At 49.3% G+C, this 24832-nt stretch overlaps 1 protein-coding gene across 5 annotated transcripts in view; it reads right to left on the minus strand.

Annotated features, from left to right (window-relative positions):
* Positions 1 to 9167: 9167 nt before the first annotated feature.
* ATP2C2 (ATPase secretory pathway Ca2+ transporting 2) overlaps positions 9168 to 24832 on the minus strand; it is a 70009-nt gene continuing 54344 nt past the window's right edge. Inside the window, exons 15-26 of one of the 5 annotated variants that reach the window (XM_087419860.1) lie at positions 23298 to 23399; positions 21313 to 21469; positions 18652 to 18822; positions 17783 to 17880; positions 17645 to 17695; positions 16483 to 16649; positions 15065 to 15133; positions 14857 to 14973; positions 13273 to 13420; positions 11682 to 11780; positions 11367 to 11508; positions 9168 to 9595 (exon numbers count right to left, since the gene is read on the minus strand). In XM_087419860.1, coding sequence (XP_087275986.1) covers positions 9477 to 9595; positions 11367 to 11508; positions 11682 to 11780; positions 13273 to 13420; positions 14857 to 14973; positions 15065 to 15133; positions 16483 to 16649; positions 17645 to 17695; positions 17783 to 17880; positions 18652 to 18822; positions 21313 to 21469; positions 23298 to 23399 — 1440 coding nt within the window. In that variant the 3' untranslated portion in view covers positions 9168 to 9476. Of the gene's footprint in view, positions 9596 to 11366; positions 11509 to 11681; positions 11781 to 13272; positions 13421 to 14856; positions 14974 to 15064; positions 15134 to 16482; positions 16650 to 17644; positions 17696 to 17782; positions 17881 to 18651; positions 18823 to 21312; positions 21470 to 23297; positions 23400 to 24832 lie in introns of those variants that run through there. The other 4 variants (XM_087419861.1, XM_087419859.1, XM_004437057.3 and 1 more) reach the window with 4 other exon arrangements.

Raw genomic sequence — 24832 nt, forward strand, 5'->3', positions numbered from 1 at the left:
CCCGGCGTAATTGTGTTTTACACGCTGGTGTGTCCCTCATTTTGCGTTAGTGGCGATGGCTCCGTATCCGCCCGTCTCCCTCTTTGTTGTCACTGACGGCGTAAAGTCCCACGACGCTCCGTGCTTCTGGTGTGCGACCATCCCGACTGGGGAACGTTTTGTTTGTAGCTAACCGTTGCTGGAGCGAATATCCTGTATGTGCGTCTTGCTGTGATTTTGTCTGCAGGATGGACTCTTAGAAGCTGAATTGTTGGATCACCAGGTACATGGTTTTTAAATTTAGATATTGACAAATTAACAAACCTCTTTCGAGCTCAATTTATACTTGTAAGAATATAGTGCCTGTTTGCCACGTTTTCACCTACACTATATTAAAATTTAGTTTTTACCCTATATGCAAAAACTATAATTTTATTTTCTATTTCTCTTATGAGTGACAGTTTTCAAAAGCCATCTGTATCATATCCTTCACCTGGCTGGTTTTTTAGGGTGCGGGTGGTTTTCTGATTGCTTGGCAAGGGGCCTTTTGTGTGTGTGTGTGTGTGTGTGTGAGGAAGATCGGCCCTGAGCTAACATCTGCCAATTCTCCTCTTTTTGCTGAGGAATAGTGGCCATGGGCTAACATCCATGCCCATCTTCCTCCATTTTATATGGGACGCCGCCACAGCATGGCTTGCCAAGTGGTGCGCCGGTGCGCGCCCAGGATCCAAACTGGCGAATGCAAGGGGCCTTTTTTGAAAGAAGCAAAATAACATTTGCTGTGTATGGTAAATATTTTTTCCAATTTGTTTGACCTTGTTTTTCTGTACTTAAATTTTGTATTTTATGTCATATTTGCCAGCATTTCCTCTTAAGGCTTCTGAGATTTGTGGTTTGCATGGGAAGTTTTCCTACATTCTGAGATCAAAAAAAAAAAAAATCCATGTTTTCTTTTATTTCTATGCTTTCCATTTTTACTTCTAAATCTTTGATCCATTCAAAATATATTTTAAAATATACCTCTATCTCACCCCCAAAGAAATCCCAGTACCTTTTATAGTAAATGGTGAGCCTCTTTCTCACTGACTTAAAATGCTGCTGTTTCATCAACTTAATTTCTGTATGAGCTTAGGTCTCCCTCATGTGTTAATTACTGGAGCTTGAGGATAAAAAGATATAAGAGCTATTCCCCTGTTACCACTGTTTTCTGGAATTTTCCTTCATGTGCGTGCCCTCTTATTTTCTCTGACCTTTGGTAGCACTTTGACCCCTTCTACAAAGTTGGATAGTGTTTTCGAGATAGCATTAAATGCAGATTAGTGGAAGCAGGGCTGACATTTGGTGACTGGCGATGCTTCCTATCCGAGAACAGGAACGTCTAAGTTTGCTACATCGTCATTGCTGGCACTGGAAGTGGACTTTTTTTCCCCTAACTGATGATTGTTTGAACACAGGAAAGCTCTTAATTTTCAACGTAGTTTTGTACCCAGTTACCTTGCTGAATTCTTTTTATCCAGGGGTTCTCAACCTTGAGCCTGCATCAGAATCACCTAGAAGACTCCTTAAAATGCAGATTGTGGAGCTCCACCCCAGAGTCTGTGATTCAGTGGGTCTGGGGAGGGACCTGAGATTTTCATTCTGATAAATTTCCTGCTGCTGCTGCTGCTGCTGCTGGTCCAGGGACCCCATGCCGAGAACCACTGCTGTTCATTGTTTTTGATTAATTATGAATTCTCTGGGAGTCTGCAGGTATTATGATTTTTTTTTTTGTCTGAAATCTGTTTTGCCTTCAGTTTTGAAGGATTGTTTTCGTTTTGCTCTTTGAAAGATATTTTGACATTTTTTTCCCCCTAGCACTTGAAAAATGTGTTGCTGTTGTGTTTTGGCTTGCAAGATTTCTATTTCTTTTTTTCCCAGGTTCATGGAGATATAATTGACATATAACATTTTGTAAGTTTAAGGTGTGCAAACGTGTTGATTGCAGCTGGTATGATGACATACTTGGAAATAAGGATAATTTCCCTGCTCTTCTGATTTGTAGGCCTTTTATTTCTTTCTCTTGATTAATTGTATCAGCAAATACTTTCAGAACTTTAATAGTGATGATATATCCATCTCATTCCTGACTAATGGAAATGCATCTAAGCTTTCGTCACTAAGCATGATGCTGGCTTTAGTTTTGATATGTTTCATATACATTCATGTACAGGGAGTATCCATTTGTATTTATGTTATTAAAGAGTTTCTATCAAGAGTAGATGTTAAATTTTATAAAAAGTTTTTTTAATTTTTAGCATCTATGATTTTCTTCTTCAGTTAATAAGAAATACCAGATTAGTAAGGTTCCAAATGCTGAGCCATCTTTGTATTTGAACTGTCACTCTTCTCTTGTGTTAATTCAGCTGGCCCAGGTTTAGTACTTTTGCAGCAATGTGTATAAATCAGGGGGTCTGTAGTTGTTTTGTTTTGGTCAGATTTTATGTAAGTCATGTTTTCGTTTTAAAAGTCTGCTGGCTTTTCAAAAATAATTTAGAACCTTTCCCTTTTTCAGGTTCTAGAAAATACAAATGAAAGGAGTTCCTTAAAGTTTGGGTAAAATTCACTCGGTACTTTCTGGGGTTTGGCAGGCGAGGAGGGGGTACACTCTTGACAACTTCATCCATTTCTTTTATCATCTGGGTTGTTTTAAATCTCTGCTGAGAGCAGTTCTGACAATTTTTATATTTCCTAATAAATTTTCCATTTTATTTAATTCTTCTAATTAATTTACATAAGATTGACTGAAATATTTGAAATCTTCTGTAATTCTGGTTTTTTTCTTGTTTTCCTTTCATTTTTCCTAAATTGTGTTCTACCAATTTTGTTTTTCAGTTAATTTTGCTTTCACATTATTTCCTCCTGCTTATGTGTATTTTTCTTTGTCAAATTTGTTGAGGTGATTGTTAAATTACTAAATAAAGAAGAATGGAAGTAATGAGTATGTGAGCTGTTACTTTTTTTCTCTGAGCTCTGCCTTTTAGCAGCATTGCATAGATTGTGACAGGTGTGTGATCATGGTTAGCTTCTAGAGTTTGTGCAGTTTTCACTTTGATTTTCTCTTGCACCCAAGGGTTTTAAAATTTTGGTATGCTAGAGAATTTTTTCACAAATTCTGTTCATTTTTAGTTTTATTGAACAGCGATTGGAGAAGTCACCTATATTGTGTCTACTTCTTGGACTCAATTGAGGTTTTAGCTGTGTCCTCACATGTGGCCAGTTAGAGTCTCTTCCTGAATTTTCTGTATTTAGGTTTTTTCCTAAATTTCCCCTGTTGTGCTCTGTGCATTTGGAGGTGGTGTTGGTGCATACCCAGGCCTGTGGATTTTCCGTAGTGATTATGGCTTGTTAAATTCCCCGCTTTGTCTCACTCAGTGCTTTTGGCAATGATTTTAATCCTGTCTGATGTTAATAGTGTCACCCTTGTGGTGCCTGCTGTCGTTTGCCTTTGCCTGGTCTATTTGTGCTCAATTGTTCTGAGTCTGTTTTTTTTTTCTTATCAACTTTATTTTGAAATAATTTTAGGCTGACATAGAAGTTGCAAAAATAGTACACAGAGTTCCTGTGTACCTGTCACCCACCTTTCCACAGTGAAAGCATCTTACATAACCAAAGCACAATGATCAAGCCTGGGAGATTGGTGTTGGTACAACACTATGAACTAAACAGCAGACTGTATCTGAATTTCATCAGTTTTTACATAGTACGTGGTTTTAGGCAAACTCAAGGCTAATGGCATCTGCCCGACTTCTGACACCAACTGCAAGTTTGAGGGGTTCCAAAACCACCCTCAGGTTTGATAATTCCCTAAAAAGACTCACAGAACTCCATGAACCCTGTTCTACTGAGGGTCATTATTACAGGGAAAGGACCCAAATTAGAACCAGCAAAGGGCAGAATCTGGGAGGTGCCACACATGCAGCTTCCGTCCTCCTCTCCCTGAGTCCTCCCTAGAGAATCACAGCCTGAGAGTGCTCTTGGGGACCCCAACACAGGTTCTAGGACATTTTAGTGCCATGTATAGATTCGTGTAACCACCACTACAGTCAGGATAGAGACTGTCCCACCACCCCTAAAACTCCCTCGTGTCCCCCCTTTAGAGTCCCACCCTGCTAATCCTAACCCCTGGCAACCTGTAATCCATTCTCCATCACCTTAATTTTGTCACTTTGGGAACGTTGTGTGTGTGTAACCTTTTAAGGCTAGCTCCTGTCACTCAGCATAATACCCATGAGATCCATTGTTCTGTGTGTGCCTTCTCATTGCTGGGTAGTATGCCACTGTATGGGTGCACCACAGTTTCTTTATCCATTCACCCACTTAGGGACATTTGGGTTGTTTCTGAGATTTGGCTCTTACAAATAACACTGCCATGAACATTCATGTACAGACTTTTGCGTAAACATGTCTTTTCTAGGATCAATACCTAGGATAGCAATTGCTGGCGTATGGAAAATGTATGTTTAACTTTACAGGACATCATCAAACTGTTCTCCAGATGGCTGTAGCACTTACTTCCCCACCAGCAATGTATACGAGTTCCAGCTGCTCTGCATTCTCGTCAGCACCTAGTATTGTCAGTATTTTTCTTTTAGCCATTCTAATAGGTGTGTAGTGTATCTCATTGTGGGTTAAGGTTGCATTTCTCTGCTGGTTAATGATGTTGAACATCTTTTCATGTGCATATTTACCATCTGTATGTCCTCTTTGGTGAAGGCTCAGTTCAAGACTTTTGCCCATTTTGTAAATTTTTTTAAGTGTTAGAATTCTGAGTTTTTAAAAATATTCTGGATCCAAGTCCATGGTGGGATATGTGATTTGAAAATATTTTTCTTCCAGTCTGTGGCCTTTTTTAAAAAATTTCATTTAGGGCCAGCCCTGTGGCTTAGCGGTTAAATGCGCGCGCTCCGCTGCTGGCGGCCCGGGTTTGGACCCCGGGCGCTCACTGACGCACCGCTTCTCTGGCCATGCTGAGGCTGTGTCCCACATATAGAAACTAGAAGGATGTGCAACTATGACATACAGCTATCTACTGGGGCTTTGGGGAAAAATAAATAAATAAATAAAAATTTAAAAAAAAATTTCATTTAATAGTAAGTTTCATGAGTAAAACTTTTTAATTTTGGTAAAATTCAATTTAGCAATTTTTCGTATCTTTTATGGATGCTATTTTTGGTCATGTCTAAGAACTCTTTGCATAACCCTAGATCCAAAGATTTTCTCCTATGTTTTGGTCTGTGGCCCATTTTGAGTTAATTTTTGTAGAAGGTGTGAGGTTTAGGTGAAGGGGTTCTTTGTCCATTATAGATGTCCACTTATTCCAACACCATTTGTTGAAATGACGATCTTTTCTCCATTGAATTGCTTTTGGATTTTTGTCAAAAGTCAGTTGGCTATACTTGGGTGGGGCTATTTCTGGACTCTAGTCTGTCCCGTTGGTCTCTGTGTCTGTCAATATACCAATATCACACTGTCTTGATCGCTGTGGCTATATAGTCAGTCTTAAAATCAGGAAGTATGTATCTTCCAACTTTATTCCTCTTTTTCAAAATTTTAGCCGTTTTAGTTCCTTTGTCTTTCCATATAAATTTTAGAATAAGCTTGTCTATGTCTACAAAAAAAATCCTGCTGAGGGGCCCAGCCCGGTGGCGCAAGCGGTTAAGTGTACACGCTCTGCTGCGGTGGCCTGGGGTTCGCCGGTTCGGATCCCAGATGTGCACCGATGCACCACTTGGCAAGCCATGCTGTGGCAGCGTCCCATATAAAGTGGAGGAAGATGGGCACGGATGTTAGCCCAGGGCCAGTCTTCCTCAGCAGAAAAAAAGGAGGATTGGCAGATGTTAGCTCAGGGCTGATCTTCCTCACAAAAAAAAAAAGAATGAAAGAAAAAATATTCTGCTGAGATTTTGATAGGAATTGTGTTAAATCTTTAGGCCGATTTAGGCAGAACTGATGTCTTGACTATATTGAGTCTTCCAATCCATGAACACAGTGTGTCCCTCCATTTTTGTAGATTTTGATTTCTTTCATTGGCGTTTTGTGGTTTTCAGCAGACAAATCCTATACATGTTTTGTTAGTTTACACCTAAGTATTTCATTTTTTAAAATTGTAAATCGTACTAAATTTTTAATTTCAGTTTCAATTGTTCATTTCTGGTATATACAAATACAAGTGATATTTGTGTGTCAACCTTGTATCTTGTGGCCTTACTAGATTCTCTTATTAGTTCTATAAAGGTTTTTGTTTATTTTTTTAGATTCCTTGGGGTTTTCTACATAGATAATGTCATCTTTGAATAGGGTCAGTTTTATTTTCTCTTTTCCAATGACTTTTAATTTTCTTTTCTTGCCATACTGCACTGGCTAGGAATTCCAGTACTGTGTTGAATAGGAGCGGTGAGGCTGGACATCTTTGCTTTGTTCCTAGTCTTATGAGGAAAGCATTCAGTCTTTCATCATTAAGTATGATGTTAGCTATAAGTCTTTTGTAGATACTCTATTAGGTTGAAGAAGTTTCCTTCTATTCCTAGTTTGCTGAGTTTTTTATATCATGAATGGGGTTTGAATTTTATCAAATGCTTTTTCTGCATCAATTGATCTGACCATGTGTTTTTCCTTCTTTAGACCATTAATATGGTGGATTACATTGATTTTTCTTTTTTTTTTTTTGAATATTGAACTAGCCTCCCACTCTTAGATTAGCCCCACTTGGTCAGGGTATCTTGTACTCTTTATATATGGCTGGATCCCATTTGGTAATATTCTGTTGAGGATTCTGGTGTCTGTGTTCACGAGAGATGTTGTTCTGTAGTATTGTTTTTGTCTGGTTTTGGTATCAGGGTAAAGCTGACGTCATAAAAAGAGTTAAGACGTGTTCCCTCCTCTTTTATTTTCTGGAAGAGATTGTGTAAAATTGTTATTTCTTTAACTGTTTAGTAGAATTTACCTGTGAAACCATCTGGCTTTGGAGATTTCCTTTTTGTGGAAGGGTTTTAACTACAACTTCAGTGTCTCTACTAGTTATAGGACTACTCAGATTATCTATTTCATCTTCAGTGAGTTTTAGTAGTTTGTGGTTTTAAGGAATAGATTTATTTCCTCTAACTTGTTGATTTTATGTGCATAAAATTGTTCTTAGTATTCCCTTATTATTGTTGGAATATCTTGATGGGTCTGTAATGATAGATCATCTTTCATTGCTGATATTGGCAATTTGTATCTTTTTTTCCTTTGATAAACCTTTAGCAAGACTGGCACTTTTATTGATCTTTTCAGAGACCTAGCTTTTGATTTGATTTTTTCTCTGCTTTTGTCTTGGACTTCATTGATTTCTGCTCTTTACTATTTTTATTTTGGTCAATGTTGTTCTGCTGTTGATGGGTGGAATGTTCTATAAATGTAAATCAAACTAAGTTGCTTAATGGTGTTCCAGTCTATTAAATCCTTGATGAAAGGAAGGTCTTCATTTGAGTGTAGTCCAATTTATCCATTATACTTTGTGGTTAGCATTTTCTGTGTTATTTAGTAAAATTTTACCTCTCCCTATTTTTTCTTCCGAAAGCTCATCTTTTACATTTACAATCTACCTTGGTTTGTTTTATATGGTATAAGTAAGGGTTAAAAGTACTTTTTGTTGTTGTTATTGAAGTATCAATCGACCCTGGTTCTTTTTGATTATTATGTCTTAAATGAAAAGCATATTTCTTGGGCCATTTGCTGAAGGATCCTGAAAAGGGAGAGAGGCAGCGGAAGTGTCCCTGGCTCAGAGCGCAGCCCGCAGCAGGCTGTGTGCGGCCTGACTTGGCCTCTACCTCTCAGTACTTGCTACAGGATGGCAGCTGCTGAGCAGATAGCACCCTACCCAAGACCTTGATCCTCCAGCCAGCCCCCTGATCCTCTTCTTGCAGGGATGGCCCATATATGCGTCTCCTCGTTTAGCTCTAGTGTCACTTGGTGGGGTGTGAAGGAGCATAGTGACCTCCCCAGAGGCTGTGACTCTTACTTTGGAGGAATCTGGACTCTACCTGGGAGCTGCAAGGGTCCACTCTGACCTTCCTCACCCTGATCTGGCCCAGGTGTCACCACCCCGGGCAACCCGTCTCACAGGTACTGTGGCTCATGGTTACTTTCATGTGTCAACTTTGCTAGGCCGTGGTGCCCCATTGTTTGGTCAAACATCAGTCTAGATGTTTCTGTGAGAGATTTTTTAGATATGATTAACATTTAAATCAATAGACAGGTAAATAAAGCAGATTACTTTCCTAATGTGGGTGGGCCTCATTCAATCAGTTAAAAGCTTAAGAGAAAAGACTGAGATCCCCTGAGAAGGAAGGAATTCTGCCTCCAGACTTGAGGACTGCCTTCCCACTTGAGCTGCATTATCCACTTTTTCCTGAGTCCCAGCCTGCTGGCTGGCCCTACAAATATCAGACTTTCCGGCCCTACAAATATCAGACTTTCCAGCCCCAACAATCACGTGAACCAATTCACTAAAACAGACCTCTCTCTCCCTCTCTCCATCCTACTGGTTTGGTTTCTCCAGAAAACCCTGACTGATATAATGGCGGGTGGGTGGGGGGCGGGGAATGATAGTTGTGGCCTGATTTCACGAAAGATGGAGTTGCATTTCTGGTTCTCCACGGTGGTTTTTGCCTGGCTGCAGACGGAAGAATTGGATGGAGCCCTCCGTGCTCTGCCATCTTTCAACTGGAAGCACAGACATGTCTTAAGAACAGTCTTGCGGGCAGTGGCAAGTCAAGCTCATCCTCAGGCAGGCAGGAAATAGTCCGGTTCCTGGTTCTGGAGGGAAGGGCCGCTCACTGTTCATCTTCAAAAGCCGAGGGCTTTGTTTCGGCTGTGTAGGACATGACTGCTCCTTGCCATATCCATGGTCATGAACACGAGGCTGTGGGTTTCCAACATGGCATAAGGGTTCCGACCCCGCCACTGTGGGAAAACAGTGACTAAATCCTTCAAAATGATCATTAGGCCCCTGGCGAGGCACTGAACAAAAATATCCCAAGCCCCCATTTTGTGGATGAGAAAATGGGGCCTCCAAGGGGCCAACATCAGGCAGAGAAGTGACCAGAAGCCTGGGCCCCGTCCCCAACCCCCGATCTTCCCAGTCTGCGAGGAGCCCGTGTATTCTTCATGAGTGGGCTGCATTGCGTCGAGATATGGCACAAACACACAGTCAGACGTGGGTAATAAAAATCATTGATTTAATAAATAGTGAGGTGTGTCTGCATGGGCTCCTCACCATCTGTCCCCGAGCCCAGCGAGAGTGATGGGTGGATGTGGCCTGGACTCTGAGCTTCCTGCTGGTTTTCCGAGAAGAAAACCCCAGTGAGTGACCTAACACTATGGTGTCCTGAAAACCCCCTCTGAAGAGGGGTTGGGGGGAGGGCCACAGTCACATAAAAATATAGATGATTTGGGGGATTTACACGGGTCGGGGGCTGCTATACAGCTTCCTGGGGAATCTGGGCTTTCTTGGCTCTGGAGCAGAATCTTTCACATAGTTTGAGGAGCTCTGACAAAATGAACACGGACGAGGCCAATCCGGTTAAAAGCAACAAATCTGCCAACAGGTGAGAGGAGAAAAGAGTCAGAGAGCACAGGTGGAACCCCCGGCCTAGCCCCCCTCGCCCAGGACACTGCCTGGAATCGGAGTTTGCTGTGGAGTTCTGTTCCTTACACTTCATCCTTGGTTACAGAGAGACAGAGGCAAGGGGCCCCGGGAGCTGAGAACCAGGCCTCTCCACTCCCCTGAGCAGGTGGAGATCTCTCCCACCCAGGATCCAGGATGCTGCAGAGCCAGCACTGCAAGGACCAGCCAGCCTTTCCAGGCGGCTCAGAACAGCTGCCCCCAACCATCGCTCCAGGCTCCCGGTCCAGTCTAGCCCACCCTCACTCATTCCTGGGGACTGATTCCTACAGTCCCCCTGACCTCAATCTGTCTTGGTGTTTGGAACCTTCCCTGGCTTCCTGTGGTCAACGGTTCGTGACAACACAGTGCCCAAGCACAGCCACGGTGCTTCCTTTAGATCTGGTGTACTGACTTCACTCCCAGGGGAGGGAAACAGCCATTAAAATTTTTTTGGGGGGGCCGGCCTGGTGGCACAGTGGTTAAGTTCGGTGTGCTGCACTTCAGCAGCCCGGGGTTCACGGGTTTGAATCCCAGGCGTGGACCTATGCACCACTTATCAAGCCGTGCTGTGGCAGCGTCCCACATAAAATAGAGGAAGATGGGCACAGATGTTAGCTCAGGGCCAATCTTCCTCAGCAAAAAAAAAAAATAAAATAAATTTGTTTTTGGTTCTTTCTCTTGTCTGTGCCTGCAGGGCATTCACGGGTGACCCACATGGACACTGCTTTTTAGGTTTTAGGAAGAAAGAGCTGACGTTCCCCAATCTTGCCCAAAGGTTGTCAGTACACTTGTCTCTACGGCCTCAGACCTGACGGATCATTTCGTGGTCCTCACGGGTGTGCCTGAGCTGCAGCCTACCCTGCGCTCTGCCTCGGGGGGCTGCCTCACCAGCACCCTTGCCCTCTGGCTCTGGGGTGGGCTTGGCCAATGGAAAGCTTGGGCCAGAAGGAAGGGAGGAGAAGTCGCTCTGGTCACTGCTGCTCACCAGGCGACCTCCTGCCTGTCCCCGACCCCACCCTCCTCCCACTTCTGCTCACTGTCATCTCAGCTTTAGGCAAAGGAGGCAGCCCACCCTGGGCAGCTTCCAAAGAAAGCACTCGGATCTGCGGGAAGCCTGGGCAAGGACTGGGAGGAGTTCTCGGGGTTCCGCACCAGGGCATGTGTGCGGGGCCCCTGGACGGGCACAGTCATTAAATTGTGTCCCTCTCAGCAAAAACTACTGGGTTGCCTACTCCCTGTCACCAGTTAAGTGGGTGTCCGTGTCACACAGGCCCCTGTGCAAACCCCCCACTGCCAACAGGGGCACACGTGCTCCTAGGCTGGTGGCATGTGGCACGTCACAGACTGAGCCCAGACTTGGTCCATCCCGGCACAGTCCCCAGCCTCATGTGCCTGCTGTGTGTGCTCTGAGCCCCCTGCCCCAGGGACTGGGGGCCGGGATACCAAGTCCCCTTCTGCCCTCAGCCCTACTCCTGCCAGACGTGCCTCTTCCTCTGTGGGTCCCTGCATCTCCACACCCCATCACGTCACCTCCTGCCCAGTGCAGATGCCCAGGCACGAGTCTAGTCCTTTGGGGACAGAATGGCCCTACATAGGGACTTAGCACCTAGAAACCTCTGCAGTTCCACTCCCCCGGTGGACGGGGTGGCGTGTGATGGTCCTGGCCTCCTGTGACCCCTTCCTCATGTCCCCTTCCACTCACCGAGTGCTCCCAGGTTCTCCGTCTGGAAGACCTTCTGCAGGGGCGGGATGTAGATCACAGCCAACTGCCCCAGAATCGACCCGAGCACCGAGTAGAGGAACATGTGGTTCCGGAGGAAGCCAATCTCGAATATCAACTTGGTCTGCGGGAGGAGAAGGGCACACGTCAGCCAGCACGCAACCCACACCTCAGACAAAGGTGCCTCCAGATCCCGCGTCGAGGTCGAGACACTGGGTGACAGGCAGGGACTGCTGAGTTTCTCACTGGGGACACGACTCGGTCCTGCAGGAAGAGGAGCGCAGCCCCGGGTCTCACCTGGGAGCGGCAGGTCAGGGCGTTGAAGAGGTCGAAGAACACGAAGCAGGTGAAGGTCATCGTGGTGGTGCGCGGGGTGGTTGCCCTGTTGTCGGGGATCTGGAACAAATGCACAGGATGAGGGGTCCCAGGGGGATGCTGTGACCTCTTACGCTCATCCCTCACCGAGAGCCGGGAGGGAGAGGAACTCCAGAGCAGACCTGTGATCGCTACTCCTGCGTCCAGGCCACAGCACTGGAGACGTGCTACTAGGAACTGGTCAAGACGTCCCTTGTCTGGAGTCGACCGGTGAAGTGTGTCTCCCGACCACCCAGGGCCCGGCCCTCTGTCGGCACCTGGGAGGGGCCGCCAGCCCTTCCTCTGGAATTTCGGGTGCCCCTGATGCTCAAGAGGGGACGCCTCGCACAGGTAGAGGAAATGCCCCCTCCTGCAGCAGGTGACACCGCCTCCCAGGAGGTGACACCGCTAGTTACACCCACTTAGCAGAATGTCACTTCCTACAAGGAAGGCAGAAGGACGCCGAGCCCATGGAGAACTAGGGCCTTTGAGGCTGAGTGAAGGAAGCCGCAGACCCCTCCCTGACTGTGGCGCCACTGAAGGGAACTGAGTCAGGTCTCGTTTTGGCTGCATCGGGGGGGTGGGGCTAGAGCTGAAGGTGAGAAGACTCAGCGAGAAGGTTCTGGCCAGTTCTCTGAACTTCCCACGCCTGATGTGAGTGGTGAGGAACCACACTCTGGCCGGGCAGCACTCCTGCCTGGGCTCAGCTGCTGGAGGGACCAGCGTTCTCAGCAGGATCTCCGGGATGTGTGTTAACACAGACGACTCAGCAGGTCCGTGTTTCTCACAAGCTCCAGGGATGCTGCTGCTGTGTGGGGCCCCCAAGCGGAGAACCACTGTGTCAGAATGGGAAGGCCTGTGCCTCTCCCTCTACCAGGCTGAGCACGTGGGCTGGACAAAGGCGGGGACTCCACCACCTTCCCGGCAGGTGAGAATTCAGGAAAAGGCAAAGCTGTTCCTTTGGGGCAGAGCGCGCGCTTGAGAAAAACTGAGAAATGGTGGCGGTCCAGTGCCCCATCCCCTGTCCTGCACATGGGCGATCTGGGACTTAAACATTCGTCAGACCACCTGCCTAATCTTCCCTCTAGATCACTGGATGTCTCAACACGGGGGCTCCCTGAACCTGCGGCCACGACAGGGTGACCCATAACAAGATCCTGCAACCAGCCACCCCCAGGGAACGAGATGGGAGTTTCCTTTAGATTTCAGATTGTTTCCTGGTGATAATAGGAAGAAGTAGGGGCATTCATGTCCCATTGAGAACAAAATCTTAATTCTTTTCTCTGCCCCTGAGGCCTCACATCCTTCCGCCTGGTCACACCTCTGCAAAGTCAGCTCCTAGCCCCCTGCCCTCTGCCACCTGTCTCCGACGGTCCCCTGTATGTACGTTTGTCTCTCCCACATGGGACCTGAGCCCCGTGGGGGCCGGGGCAGGCCCGTGTACCCTGCTTCCCATGCAACCCAGCCCCGTGTCGGCTGCCACACAGGCCCTCAGGGACCACCCACTGGAGGAGCCAGTGAGGACTTGCCCCACCTCTTTCCAGAAGATAAAGAGGGTCCCGCTGATGATGGCGGCAGCCGACAGGAGGATTCTCAGGATGAGGGCTCTGCTGAGGATCGTGTCCTTGATGTTCCGCGGGGGCTGCCGGAGGGTGTCTTTGTCAACCGGCTCGACCCCCAAGCTGCTCAGAACAAAATGGGACACTTGGACATAAACCACGGAGAAAGGGTAGTTTTGAAAAGACGTGCGATGATGAAGTAAATACGGACAGCCGGGGCCCTGGCAAACGCCTCCAGGTGTCCTGCCTGAGCCCGGGTGTTTCCCGTCTCACGGGGACCTCCCATCCTCGCTGGATGCCTGCCCCTCCCTCCTCACATCCTCTGAGCTCTCCCTAACCGCCCAGCCCCTCAGCTGCTTCCGGGGTGCCCTGGACCCCGTGGGCAGCCGTCCACCGTCGCACCTGCCCATCTCCATCCGTCCCCAACATGGTGATGGAAAACCAACGCGTGGCTGACCAGACCGTGGTCCTGGAACCACGCCCAGCCATTCCTCATGCTCAGGCAATTTCCATCACCATGAGGGCCCCCCCACCCGCCCCAAGGCTGGGCCTGGCCTCGTCCCAGCTGATGGGGAGAAACGGGATCCAGGCCTTGCCCACCACAGAGCCCCCCATTGACTGAGGGACACCCGCCTTCAGCAGACTCTGAAACAGCGGGCTTGGTGCTGGATCCACAGCAGAGAGTGCGGGTGTCACCAGGGAGGGAGCAGGCTGGGAGGGGACCCCACTCTGTGCCAACACGGCTGCGGCCCCGTGCCCAGGGGGAGCGCGTAGAAGAGGTAACCCTCCCACTGAGCCTGGGGGGACTAAAGGAGGACCCTCCTTCCTTGGCAGCTGTCACAGTGAAGGTTAAATTATTCACGGTAAAAACAGACCACTACACGTGAAACAACACCTCTATGCACTCTAACCCAGTGGGGGTCTGGCTGGGTCTCCTGCAGGTCTCCCTGACTCAAAAGTTCCTTCTTTCTCCTGCATCATTCAGCCAGCCCCACATTCCCTTCTCATTCATTCATTCAGCCAATAATTTACCGAGCACCTATGGGCCAGGCACAGTTGTAGGAGCCAGGGATTCTGCAGAGAACAAAACAAAAACCTTGCCTCCGTGAAGCTGAAATTCTAAAGGGGAGATGGATTATAGTCAGATAAATAAGGAAATATATGTATATTTTCCCCTCCAGGGAAAAATAAAGCAGGGTAAGGTGACTAAGAGTGAGGAGGCTGCTGTTAGAGTAATCAGGGAGGACTTCTCGGAGGCAGTGAGCTGAATGAAGAGAGGGACCGGGCCATGCAGGTAGCCCAGGGAGAGCATTCCAGGCTTGGGGTGCAGACGGTTCTGTCGTCCCCCTGGCCCTGCCTTTCTAGGTGCTTCCTCCAGTGCCCAGTGCATTCCACTCTGTCTCCCTCCCCCCAACCCAATGCACCACACTTAAGTTTTCTGGGACTCTTTACAGCCAGTGACTGTGTTTGCCCACCTCTGGGCCCCTGCACATAGTATGGGTACAGTCAGCGAAGCCTGGCAGAAGCGGCACGGTGCTCCCGGCCAGCCGGCACCTCACCTCTGGGCGGGTGGCCCGTCCATGATGATGTTGATCCACAGGATCTGCATGGCGTTGAGGGGGTTGGGCAGGTTGCACACGGTGGACAGAGTGACGAGGCTCAAGGCCGAGATGCTCCTGTGGGGCACAGCGGCAGAGCCGGCAGCGTCAACGGCTGCTTGCCAGATGCTGGCGCAGCTCTCGGCAGCCCCGGGGATGCTCGGCTTACGTGCTCAGCTGAAAGTGGACGAAGTTCTTGATGTTATGGAGAATCCCCCTGCCTTCCTCCACCGCGTTCCTGCAAGAGGAGGGCGCCTTTGTCACAACAAGGGCCTGGGGGAAAGGTTGTCGGCTCCCTCAGCTGCTGAAGGAAGTCGTGGTGTCGCCCAGAGGTGACATGCTTGACCCCTCCCTCCCGGCCCCCCTTGCTGGCATTCTTGGGGACACACTGGTAGAGGATGATGATGTCCTAACAAGTGCCGTCAGCCGCTGGGGATGGGTCCCTGAGCCATGATGACCCTTCTGTCCAAAGACTGTAAGTTACCCTCTCGTCCAAGCCCAGGGCCCAGTCCCCGCCCAGGCCTCCTAAAGGGCCTGAGGCACCTGGGTGGGTCACCCACAACAAGAGGCCCAGCAAGACCCATTAAACCTGGTAGACCCAGGGGCTCGGCAAGAAGGGAGAGAATTAGGAGACTGAAAACATCATGTATTATATTTTTGGAATGCTTTCTGCAAAAGTCCTTTAAAAAACTTATCTTGAGTCACTAATGTAGAAAACTAATTCCTCCCCTGTTTTACTAAAAAATTTTGCAAAAGAGCTAAAACTGAAGAGCTATATATTAACTGCATGTTTTTCTTCTACTCAGGAGGACGTGTTTTAAGGATTCCTATGGTGAAGCCATTCGTAAAGAAAAAATGCCTTTTCTAAAGTCAATAATCATGCCGAACTTCAATATTGGTTCAGATTTTTGATATAGGCTTAAGAAAAATTTTCTCCCACCCCCAATTGCTGTGACTTACTTATGAGTAAAGTCTTAATTAGAACTAATTAAAATAAGAATTAAAGTAGAACTAGAGGAAATGTAAATTTATTAAGAGAAAAATACAGAAAAGAGAAACAGGAGAAAATAGGTGTTTTTGGAACCCCAGACCCTAGAGATCACACCTGTGTTAATGATTTGGACATTTCTGTCCAATCTCTTTCAATGCGTGAAATGTACATATTGACACAAACACAACACTTGACTCAAACTGACTATATTAATTTTTAGCTTTTTTCACTTAACACTACAGTGTGAGCATTTCTCTCATTGAAATGTTCTTCAAAACATGATTTTTAACGGCTGGCCTCTTGCTGTCGGCACTGAGGGTGCTCTAGGACTCGCCCATACCCAGTGCTGCGGCTCACACGCGGGCACGTGCCTCTTCTGCATGTCTGACCCAGGCTGTTCCGTCGGTGCCTGAAATGCACGTCTGTGACACTCCTCTGGGTGCCACGTGCCTCCAGCCCCAGGGTGGCCCCATGACCCTGCTTTAAGTGCTGTGTGGGCCTGGGGACACCTCGTGTTTCCAGCACAGCAGATCCCAGGGGGCAGCTGGTTACTCCAGGCATTTCCGCCACTAAAAAAACCCTAAAGAGCAACTTACATGACGGTTGAGAAGTCATCGTCCACCAGGATCATGTTGGCGGCCTCTTTGCTCACGTCCGTCCCTGTCTGCCCCATGGCGATCCCGATGTCTGCTGACTTCAGGGCCACCGCGTCGTTCACCCCATCCCCCGTCATGGCCACGATCGCCCCCGACTCCTGCAAAGCCTTTGGAAAGAGGAGGCGAGTGGAGGCCTGCAGCCTGAGGACCTTCGTTCTAGATCCTTCCTTCCCTCCCGCCGCCCCGCCTCTCACACTGCGTGGCTGACAGCAGAGACCCCTCTCTGGAGGACACTGGAGTTGGCTGGCCCGGGGCTGAATCCCAGCTCCACCGGCCCCAGCTCTGGGAACCGGGCCTGCCTGGAACCTCTCGACCTCAGTTTCTCCATCTGCAAAGTGGGAGCAACAGTCCCTCCTGCTCAGGGCTGTGTTGTGAGGCCTAAACTAAGACCACGGGTGTGCTGGCATGTGTTGTCCATCACCATGAACACCAAATCATCCACAGTCATCCCCTCACACCATGCGGTGCCCAGTAAGCATTAATACTTTCTTTGAGGAATAACTTGCACAGAAATTTAGTCTGCAGAACTAAAAAACCCAAAAATAACATAAAAGAAAAAACTCAACTACCAGGAGAGTTAAACAGACCCTTTTCAAAGTGCGCGTGTGCGGGGAAACCAAGCACATGGCTGGACTCTCAGTCGAGCACTTTCATTTTTTCATGCACAGTCAGAAAATCACATGTTTTTTATTTGGCGCCTGCTGTGTGCCAGGCTCTGTGCCGAGAGCTCCATGGGCCTGGCTTCGTTTAATCCTCTGGTCAACCTTCTGACTTAGCTAAACTAAAGCTTGGAGTTAACAGCAAGAATACACTGAAGAGCACTCGACTCACGGAGGCCAACCCCCTTTTTAGTCTTCCCTTTGCACCACCCAATTCCCGCTCCCCGTTTTCGGTGTACGTGGCAAAGGGCCCCCAGTCCTCCCCTCCCCAGAGGCTGCGAAAAGTCCCTCCCGGTGCAGCCACCCTGGACCCACAGAAGGAAGCCACAGCTTGAGGATGCCGAGGCTCCCACCAGCTGGGGCCCTGGACCACCCCGTGGAGCAGAGCCGCTGACACGGCCACCCTGGCCTGTACCCTGAGGGACAAACGAGGGACAGTGTACCTTTATGATCTTGAGCTTGTGCTTCGGGCTGGTCCTGAAGAAGACAGACACCTGCACACAGAGATACGAGAGAGCCGAGTCAGCGCACGCGGAGCTGGAAGCCGGCCCCCTCTGCCGGAGCCCCCGGGAGGACCCCACCTTCCCCACACGCTCAGCCAGCTCGTCCTGCTCCATGCTCTCCACCTCCTCCCCGGACATGGCTCTCAGCTGCCCGTTGCACAGGCCGATGTTCCTTCCTGCAGGGTAGGGAGAATCCGTCCTGAGGGCTGCCCCTCGCTCCACCCACCTGACCTCAGCCTCTGCCTTGGCCGCAGAGAATCACAATAAACCACGATGGCGACCACGTCCTGAGCACCCGCCACGTTACATGATGGAATTCCAGCTACAGAATGAAGCTGCAACAGAGGCCTTCTTATCCCCACTTTAAAGATCAGGAAACTGAGGGGAAAGTGACTTCCCCAAGGTCATGGAGCTGGTAAGTGGTAATCCTGGAACCTGACATGGTTCTGTCTGATTCCAGAATCTGGCTCTTTTCTCAGTGCCAGGCTGCCTCAAGACAGAGGGGCAAGAAGACCAAGGTGTGACAACCCTCACAGCAGTAATAAATAGACTAGGAGGAGGAGGGCTGCTAGCCCTCTGCTGATAAAGAGTCTGAGGGTCAGAGTGGTTCAACAATTTGCCAAGGGCACACAGCTAGCAGCAGAAGGCAGACTGGAACTGTACACAGGGAATGATGCTGCCTGTGAGGATAAAGTGGGATCATGGACGAAGAGCCCCTGGAATATAGTAGGTTCTCGTACACACGAGGTCTTTTCCCCTTTTGGAGAACCTGCCAACATTTTAGAGACAAACACCTTCAAAGGTGGAGCACTGGTCCATGAATCGCAGACTGTTCTAAGCACTTGGAAGCAGGTGTTCATCTCAAGGATTAACCAATGGTAGTGACCCTGCTGTAAAGGATGGGCAGATCCCTTTCCTCCTCAACCTCAACCCTGCTCCCCAGTTACCTATGGCCAAGGCTGTCTCCAGAGCATCTCCCGTGATCATTTTCACGGACACGCCTGATTCAGAGAGCACCTGGACAGCTTCCTTCACGCCAGCCCTCGGCGGGTCGATGATTCCGACGAGACCCAGGAACGTCAACCTCCCCAGCTCGGGCCCAGAAGCCAGGGCAAGCACTGAGGAAACACCAAGATCCCCGGAAGGTTCACTGGGGGCTGAGGGGATGGATTTTAGTCGCCGGTCAGCCCCGGCCCCCACCACGTCCCAGACCCTCTTCTGTCTGATGGGCTTGGGCGCCCAGCTCCTGGACTACAGAGGGATGGTGAGAGTCTCTCCCCTGGTCGTCAGCCTGGGAGGGCAGGGCTCTTGGTGGCTCTCCTGAGAGAGAGAAACGCTAGATGACTGGCCCAGCAGAAAAGAGGACTTGCGTCCACTGGTGGCATAAAATCCCAGCCCACCCCAGCAAAAGTGGCCACGAGAAAACCTGTGAGGTGGCATCCGATGGGACATTCCTGGCGGCTCTCCTGTCCTTCACTTGCTCTGTGCTCACTCATTTGTCACCTCCAGCAGCTACCAAAGGTCACGAGAAATGTGCGGGAGGGCAACACAGGGGAGAGGACTCTGTCTGTTGGCTCCTCTTGGCCTGGACTCTGGTTCAGTGGCACAAAGCCGGGTCCGGCTCCCAGAGGCGAGTGCCCTGAGAGGGGGTGGGATGACAACTGACCTGACTTTGTCACCTTACGACAGCAGAGGGGGGCTGTGGCCAAGAAGCCTCCAGCTGTGCCTCCCTCCTGCTCTGTCATAACACCGTGCCAATGATCCAGGTGTCCTGTGCCAATAATGCAGGTGCTGTGTGCCAATGATCCCGGTGTCCCATGCCAATAATGCAGGTGCTGTGTGCCAATGATCCAGGTGTCCCATGCCACTGGCGCGGGTGCCGTGTGCCATTGGTGTGGGTGCCATTCCTCTCCGTTCCCAGGTTCCCCTCCCCACCCTGCCTCTGGGTCTGCAAATCCTTGAAGACCCATCACGACTGTCCCCTCACTCCTGGAAAGTGTCTGCAAACTCTCTGTCCCCAGAAGACCCCATCCCTGCCTCTGGGCTCCTGTCACCCTGACTCTCCGGGTCACTCCGTGGGGCTATCATCTTTCTCGGGGGCTGGTGTCTGCAAGCCCACACCTCTTCCAGGGCTCCCACTGGTGCGGGGGCATCTCTCAGTCACCCTGGAGCTTCTCTGTGCCTAGCACATAGTAGGTGCTCAGTTCACACTTGCTGGGAGATGAATAACATTCCCTCTGCCCCCCACTCTGCTGTGGGCACGGATTTCTGACTCCAGTCACCAGGACGCACTTTTCCGGCCGCAGCTTGGCGACGATCCATTCATAACCACGCAAGGATCTACGGCTTGGCTGGTGATGGAGGTGGAGTCTCGTCCCATCTTCACGACTGACCAACCCTCATTATGTTCTCCTTCGAGGCCCAGAATGGGTCTCAGGGTTCCAATGCTTTGCAGCCAGACAGGTCTGGTTTAAGCGCTGGTCCACTACAGACTAGCTGTGTGACTCGGGCTGATTCCTCAGCCTCTCTGGGCCTTGCAGCAGCTCGGTGGGGATTTGGGGCATGGTCTCAGTTGGGCATGTGATGTGGTGCCCAAATGCCGGGAAGCGCCAGGAGCAGGAGAGGACTTAGAGGGTCTTCAGTGGTGCGGGTCAGTGTTAGGAGACGGACGACGTGAGCAGATGCGTAGCTACTCCACAGCTCGTTCACATCAATCGTAAGACCAGCCAGAGACGCGCTCGTTCTCTTCCGAGCCCCCTCCTCCACTGACTCACCCCACAGCACCTGCTCCCATGCCTGCCTTTTCCAGAGGAGGAAACTGAGGCACAGCCCTCACCCACAGGCCTGCTGTAACTTGGCACCGCACAAACCATCTGGGGGACCCTGAGATGTGTAAAGGCCTCTGCTTGGGGGGGACACGCCCCTCACTCAGGAAGGGACAACAAATGGCCCGGCCTTGGCCCGGCGGCCACAATGTCCTCGCCCAGCACAGCCGTCGGCGAGCTGCCGGCCACTTGTCACTCCTGCTCCTTGAAGGGGAACCACAGGGTTGGAACCAAGACGGCAAGCCCAATGCTCCTCATTTTCCCCGGGGGAAAATGAGTGTTCCAGAGTGTCTTTAAACACTTTCTCTGAAAAACGGCAGGCTGACAAACGCCGCCGCGGGAAGCGTGAGTCTAACGTTCAGCCCACTAGGGAAGGCGCTGGCCCTGGTGCAGAAAGTTGGAAATGGCCTGAGAATGAGACGTCTGCCTTGATTTAAAAGTGTTCTGGGTTTTCCTGACAATAAGCGACGAGCAAGAAGCCCAATCAGGAAAATCGATGTTTCTGGTGCATCCATTCACCTGTTTTAGAAGACTCAGGGGTGAGGGTTCCAACCCTTCTTGCACACGAGACACATCTGGATTAACAGGTGTCACTGCGGGGCTGGGATGGGGTGGGGGCTATCTTTCATCTGACCATGAATTCTATGCTTGCTTTACCTCTGTTAGCACACCGCCTGCCTGCCATGCTGATCAGTCACCTCATTGACTAATGACATTAATGTGCTCAAAAATTCAATATCATGTCCAAACTGAAAGCTCGGGGCCTGAGCCACAGGCACTCACCCCGCAGGCCGAGCAACCCCATCCTCTTCTCCTCCTGCTGCCAGAAGGCTCTCTGCTGGGGCGTCAGGGGCAGGGGGATGCCCCCATTGTTGTACATGGTACAGTAACGGATCACTTCTTCAAAGGCCCCCTTCATGAAGTAAATGTCTTCCTGCTCCTTGAAAAAGACAAAAGGAAAAAAATCTGCTGTCATTGGATGCTTCAGCTCTTGGTGACTGTCACCTCATCCACACAGAGATGTTCACGGAGGGGTTTATAGTGGATCATCATCCTTCACCAATACAGGACAGGTTAGATAAGTTACAGGAGATCCACACAACGGAATACTACGCAGCCCATAAAAGGAATGAGGTCAATCTTTGACCCACGTCTCCCCTGCTCTACATTAGGTCCCCTTGTTAATGTTGCTCAGAGCATGAGCATCCTGTATGTTTCATTATTTGGTCACATCTCAGCTGGTGTCATGCCTTTAGGTATGTGATTGATTGCTAGATGTCTATTTTGGGTAGACTGTTGCCTCCCGAGGGCAGGTGCCGTTTCTATTTTGTTCGCCCTGCACTTGGCTCATGAGAATGACCCCCAATGAGTAGCTGTTTTCCTGTGTATCGTTAAGCTCTGTCCCCTCGACTCAGCAGCAGGTGCTGTGGGTCATACTGTATCCCCAGCACCAGCCTAGCACCTGCCTGCTCACGGTGGGCAGTGAATGAGCTTGTGTGGACTGACACGAAGGGATGTCCAAGACACCATTTTAAGGGAAAAGAGCAAACTGCAAACACTATATACAGCATGATCTTGTTGTCAAACTCCCAGCCCACGTGTTGCTATGCACACATTTAGAATCTGGAAGGCTTTCTCCTAGACTGCGAAGGGTGCAGGGTGGGTAGGGAAAGAAGGGGGCAGAATTACAAGGAGCTTCCACCTTTTAAATCACATTTCTATAATTTTTTCAATGAGAGTATATTACCACTGCCTTTGGGGGAAAAGAAGATTTGAAGGTATTAAAACATTTTAAAAAAGTCGTAACCCCTTTAAGCACCCAGAATTTGTATGCCGATCCACTCACGGCAACGACCTGGAATAAACTGGCTGAGCGCCCACTGCCCTGAAGGAGGTGAGAAATCTCAGCATGGACAAGACGTGAGAGATTCCAGAAAGCGTGGGAGAGAAGGGAAAGGTGGAGAAAAAGGTGGAAGGCAATAAAAAACTCTTTTTCTAAAAAAAAAAAACAACACTTTTCTTCATTGTAGAAAATCTGAAAAGCTACAAAAAATTAAAAGAAAAAAAAGGACAAAAAGTCAGCTGTAATTCCCACCCAGGGGATACCCATTACTAGTTGGGCAGATATTCCTCTAGTCACTTGTAACATGAGCACACGTGTATCCGTGTGTGAGTGTGTACACGTGAGCTCACTGTTCACACCGTTTGTGGTGGATGCTGGGATGCGCCTCCTGCTCCCCCTTGAGGAATGAAGGCTTGTCCCCCACCGTGACAGTTAATGAGCTCAGATGTGTAAAGGGCTCAGCCCGGGGGTGGAGGACAGGACTCCCAAGCCAGCGGTGGGGGTGGATGTCAGTCGGAGCACCCAGTTGCTCGGTAGTAATTACTCAATAATTACATTATAGGCCAGTGAGTCTCACGCTGGAGCGTGCCTCAGAACCCCCAGCAGACACAGATCACTGGGTCCCACCCCTGGAATTTCTGGCTCAGGAGTTCTGGGGCAGAGCCTGAGAATCTGCATTCCTAACAAATTCCTGGTGCTGCTGATGCTGCTGGTCCAGGGACCCCACTTTGAGAACCAGTGATTCAGATGAAAATCTCAGGAGAGGACCCAAGACAATCACAGGTTTAATCGCTATTGACTGTATGGTCATGTATTTGGACCCTCGGAGAAGTGGCCGGGAACTCTAAACTCGTCTTAAAGTCTGCATCCTGCTTTATTGGGCGGGGGGCAGCAAGGGAAAGGAGGGGCAGAGAGGCCAACTCACCTCATTCTTGGGGCTGCATTTTACTGCCATCCACTTCTGCTCCGAACTGAATGGGATCTCTTTTTTTCTCACGTATGAATCTTTAATATCACTTAAGTCCATCTGGGATGATAAATTGGGACACTTTTAGTGAATCATCCTAAACCAAATTTATGCAAAGTCAGTCCATTTAAATGCTTCATTATTTAAACGATCTCGGGGAAGATAAGAAATGTGAGCATTTAGCTCATAGAAAAAGGCCATTTGTTTTCAAACGTCCCATCCAGAAAAAATGTAAAAATGTCTCTTTTCTCTCATCTCAGGGGTAGAACCAGATGGTCTCTACAACAGCTTCTGGCTGAAACCTGCTCGGAAACAAGAGCCTGTGGGGTTTCCGCCAGGAGGAATGTTTCAGACTTGAGGATGTAGCAATTTCCCAAAAAGGAGCCCCTGGGTTGGTGGGGTGGCCTGCTGTCACAGCCTGGGGGCCTTGCCAGCCTGACATTCATTTGCTCTTTCAGGCCAGTTACTTGACATCTCCGAGCCTCAGTTTCCCCAACTGTAAACCAGGCTTAACCTGTGTATCCCACTGCCCCCCAGGGGTGAAAATAGATTCTTAGGGGGCGAAAATATCTACTCCCTTTACACATAAAGCACAGATATGCATGCAGTACACGAACAGATATACTGTATATCTGTGGCATTACAATCTCACGGGAGGAGTGATTAGGAAAAAGATCTCTAAACAGGCTCCTTAGGAGGGTGTTATGGGTTACACTGTGTCCCTCCAAAAGGTGTGCTGAAGTCCTAACTCCCAGTACCTGTGAATGGGATTGTATTTGGAAGTAGGGCCTTTGGAGGTGTAATGACATTCAGACGAGGTTACTAGAGCCTAATCCAATAGGACTGGTGTCCTTTTTTTTTTTTTCAGTTATTTTATTTTATTTTTTCCCCCAAAGCCCCAGTAGATAGTTGTATGTTGTAGTTGCACATCCTTCTAGTTGCTGTATGTGGGACGCGGCCTCAGCATGGCCGGAGAAGCGGTGCGTCGGTGTGCGCCCGGGATCCGAACCCGGGCCGCCAGCAGCGGGGCGCGCGCACTTAACCGCTAAGCCACGGGGCCAGCCCCGTGGACCGGTGTCCTTGTAGGGTATATTCTAAAATCCCAAAGCAGGTCCCCCAAATAGTTCAGACCTATGAAAGAGTAAAACCTTAAGACGTAAAGGAAAGAGGGTCTGGAAACTGTGCTCTCGAGGCTGCATGGGCGGGCGCGAGCAAGGCGGGGACTGGACACTAGCATTTCGTTCCTGCTGTGACAGACAGGCCAGCTGTCCCTTCCCTGTTGGGCAGTTGGGATCTGGGAGTGGGGCTGGCCCAGCACTGTTGTGAAGGGGGCCATAAGTTCCATTCGGTATTACTGATGTTCTGGAGAGAATTTTCTTCCGTGAGTGGAAGGAAAAGAATATGGCATAACAATTTCTTAAAGGCCCTCGTCTATCTTTGCAAGGACTTATTAAAAGGGTAACTCTCCTCTCCACTCATCCGCCCACCCAGCC

The sequence above is a fragment of the Ceratotherium simum genome, chromosome 30 (genome assembly GCF_057802395.1).
Source record: "Ceratotherium simum simum isolate JZ-2026a chromosome 30, ASM5780239v1, whole genome shotgun sequence".
NCBI classification, from domain to species: Eukaryota; Metazoa; Chordata; class Mammalia; order Perissodactyla; family Rhinocerotidae; genus Ceratotherium; species Ceratotherium simum.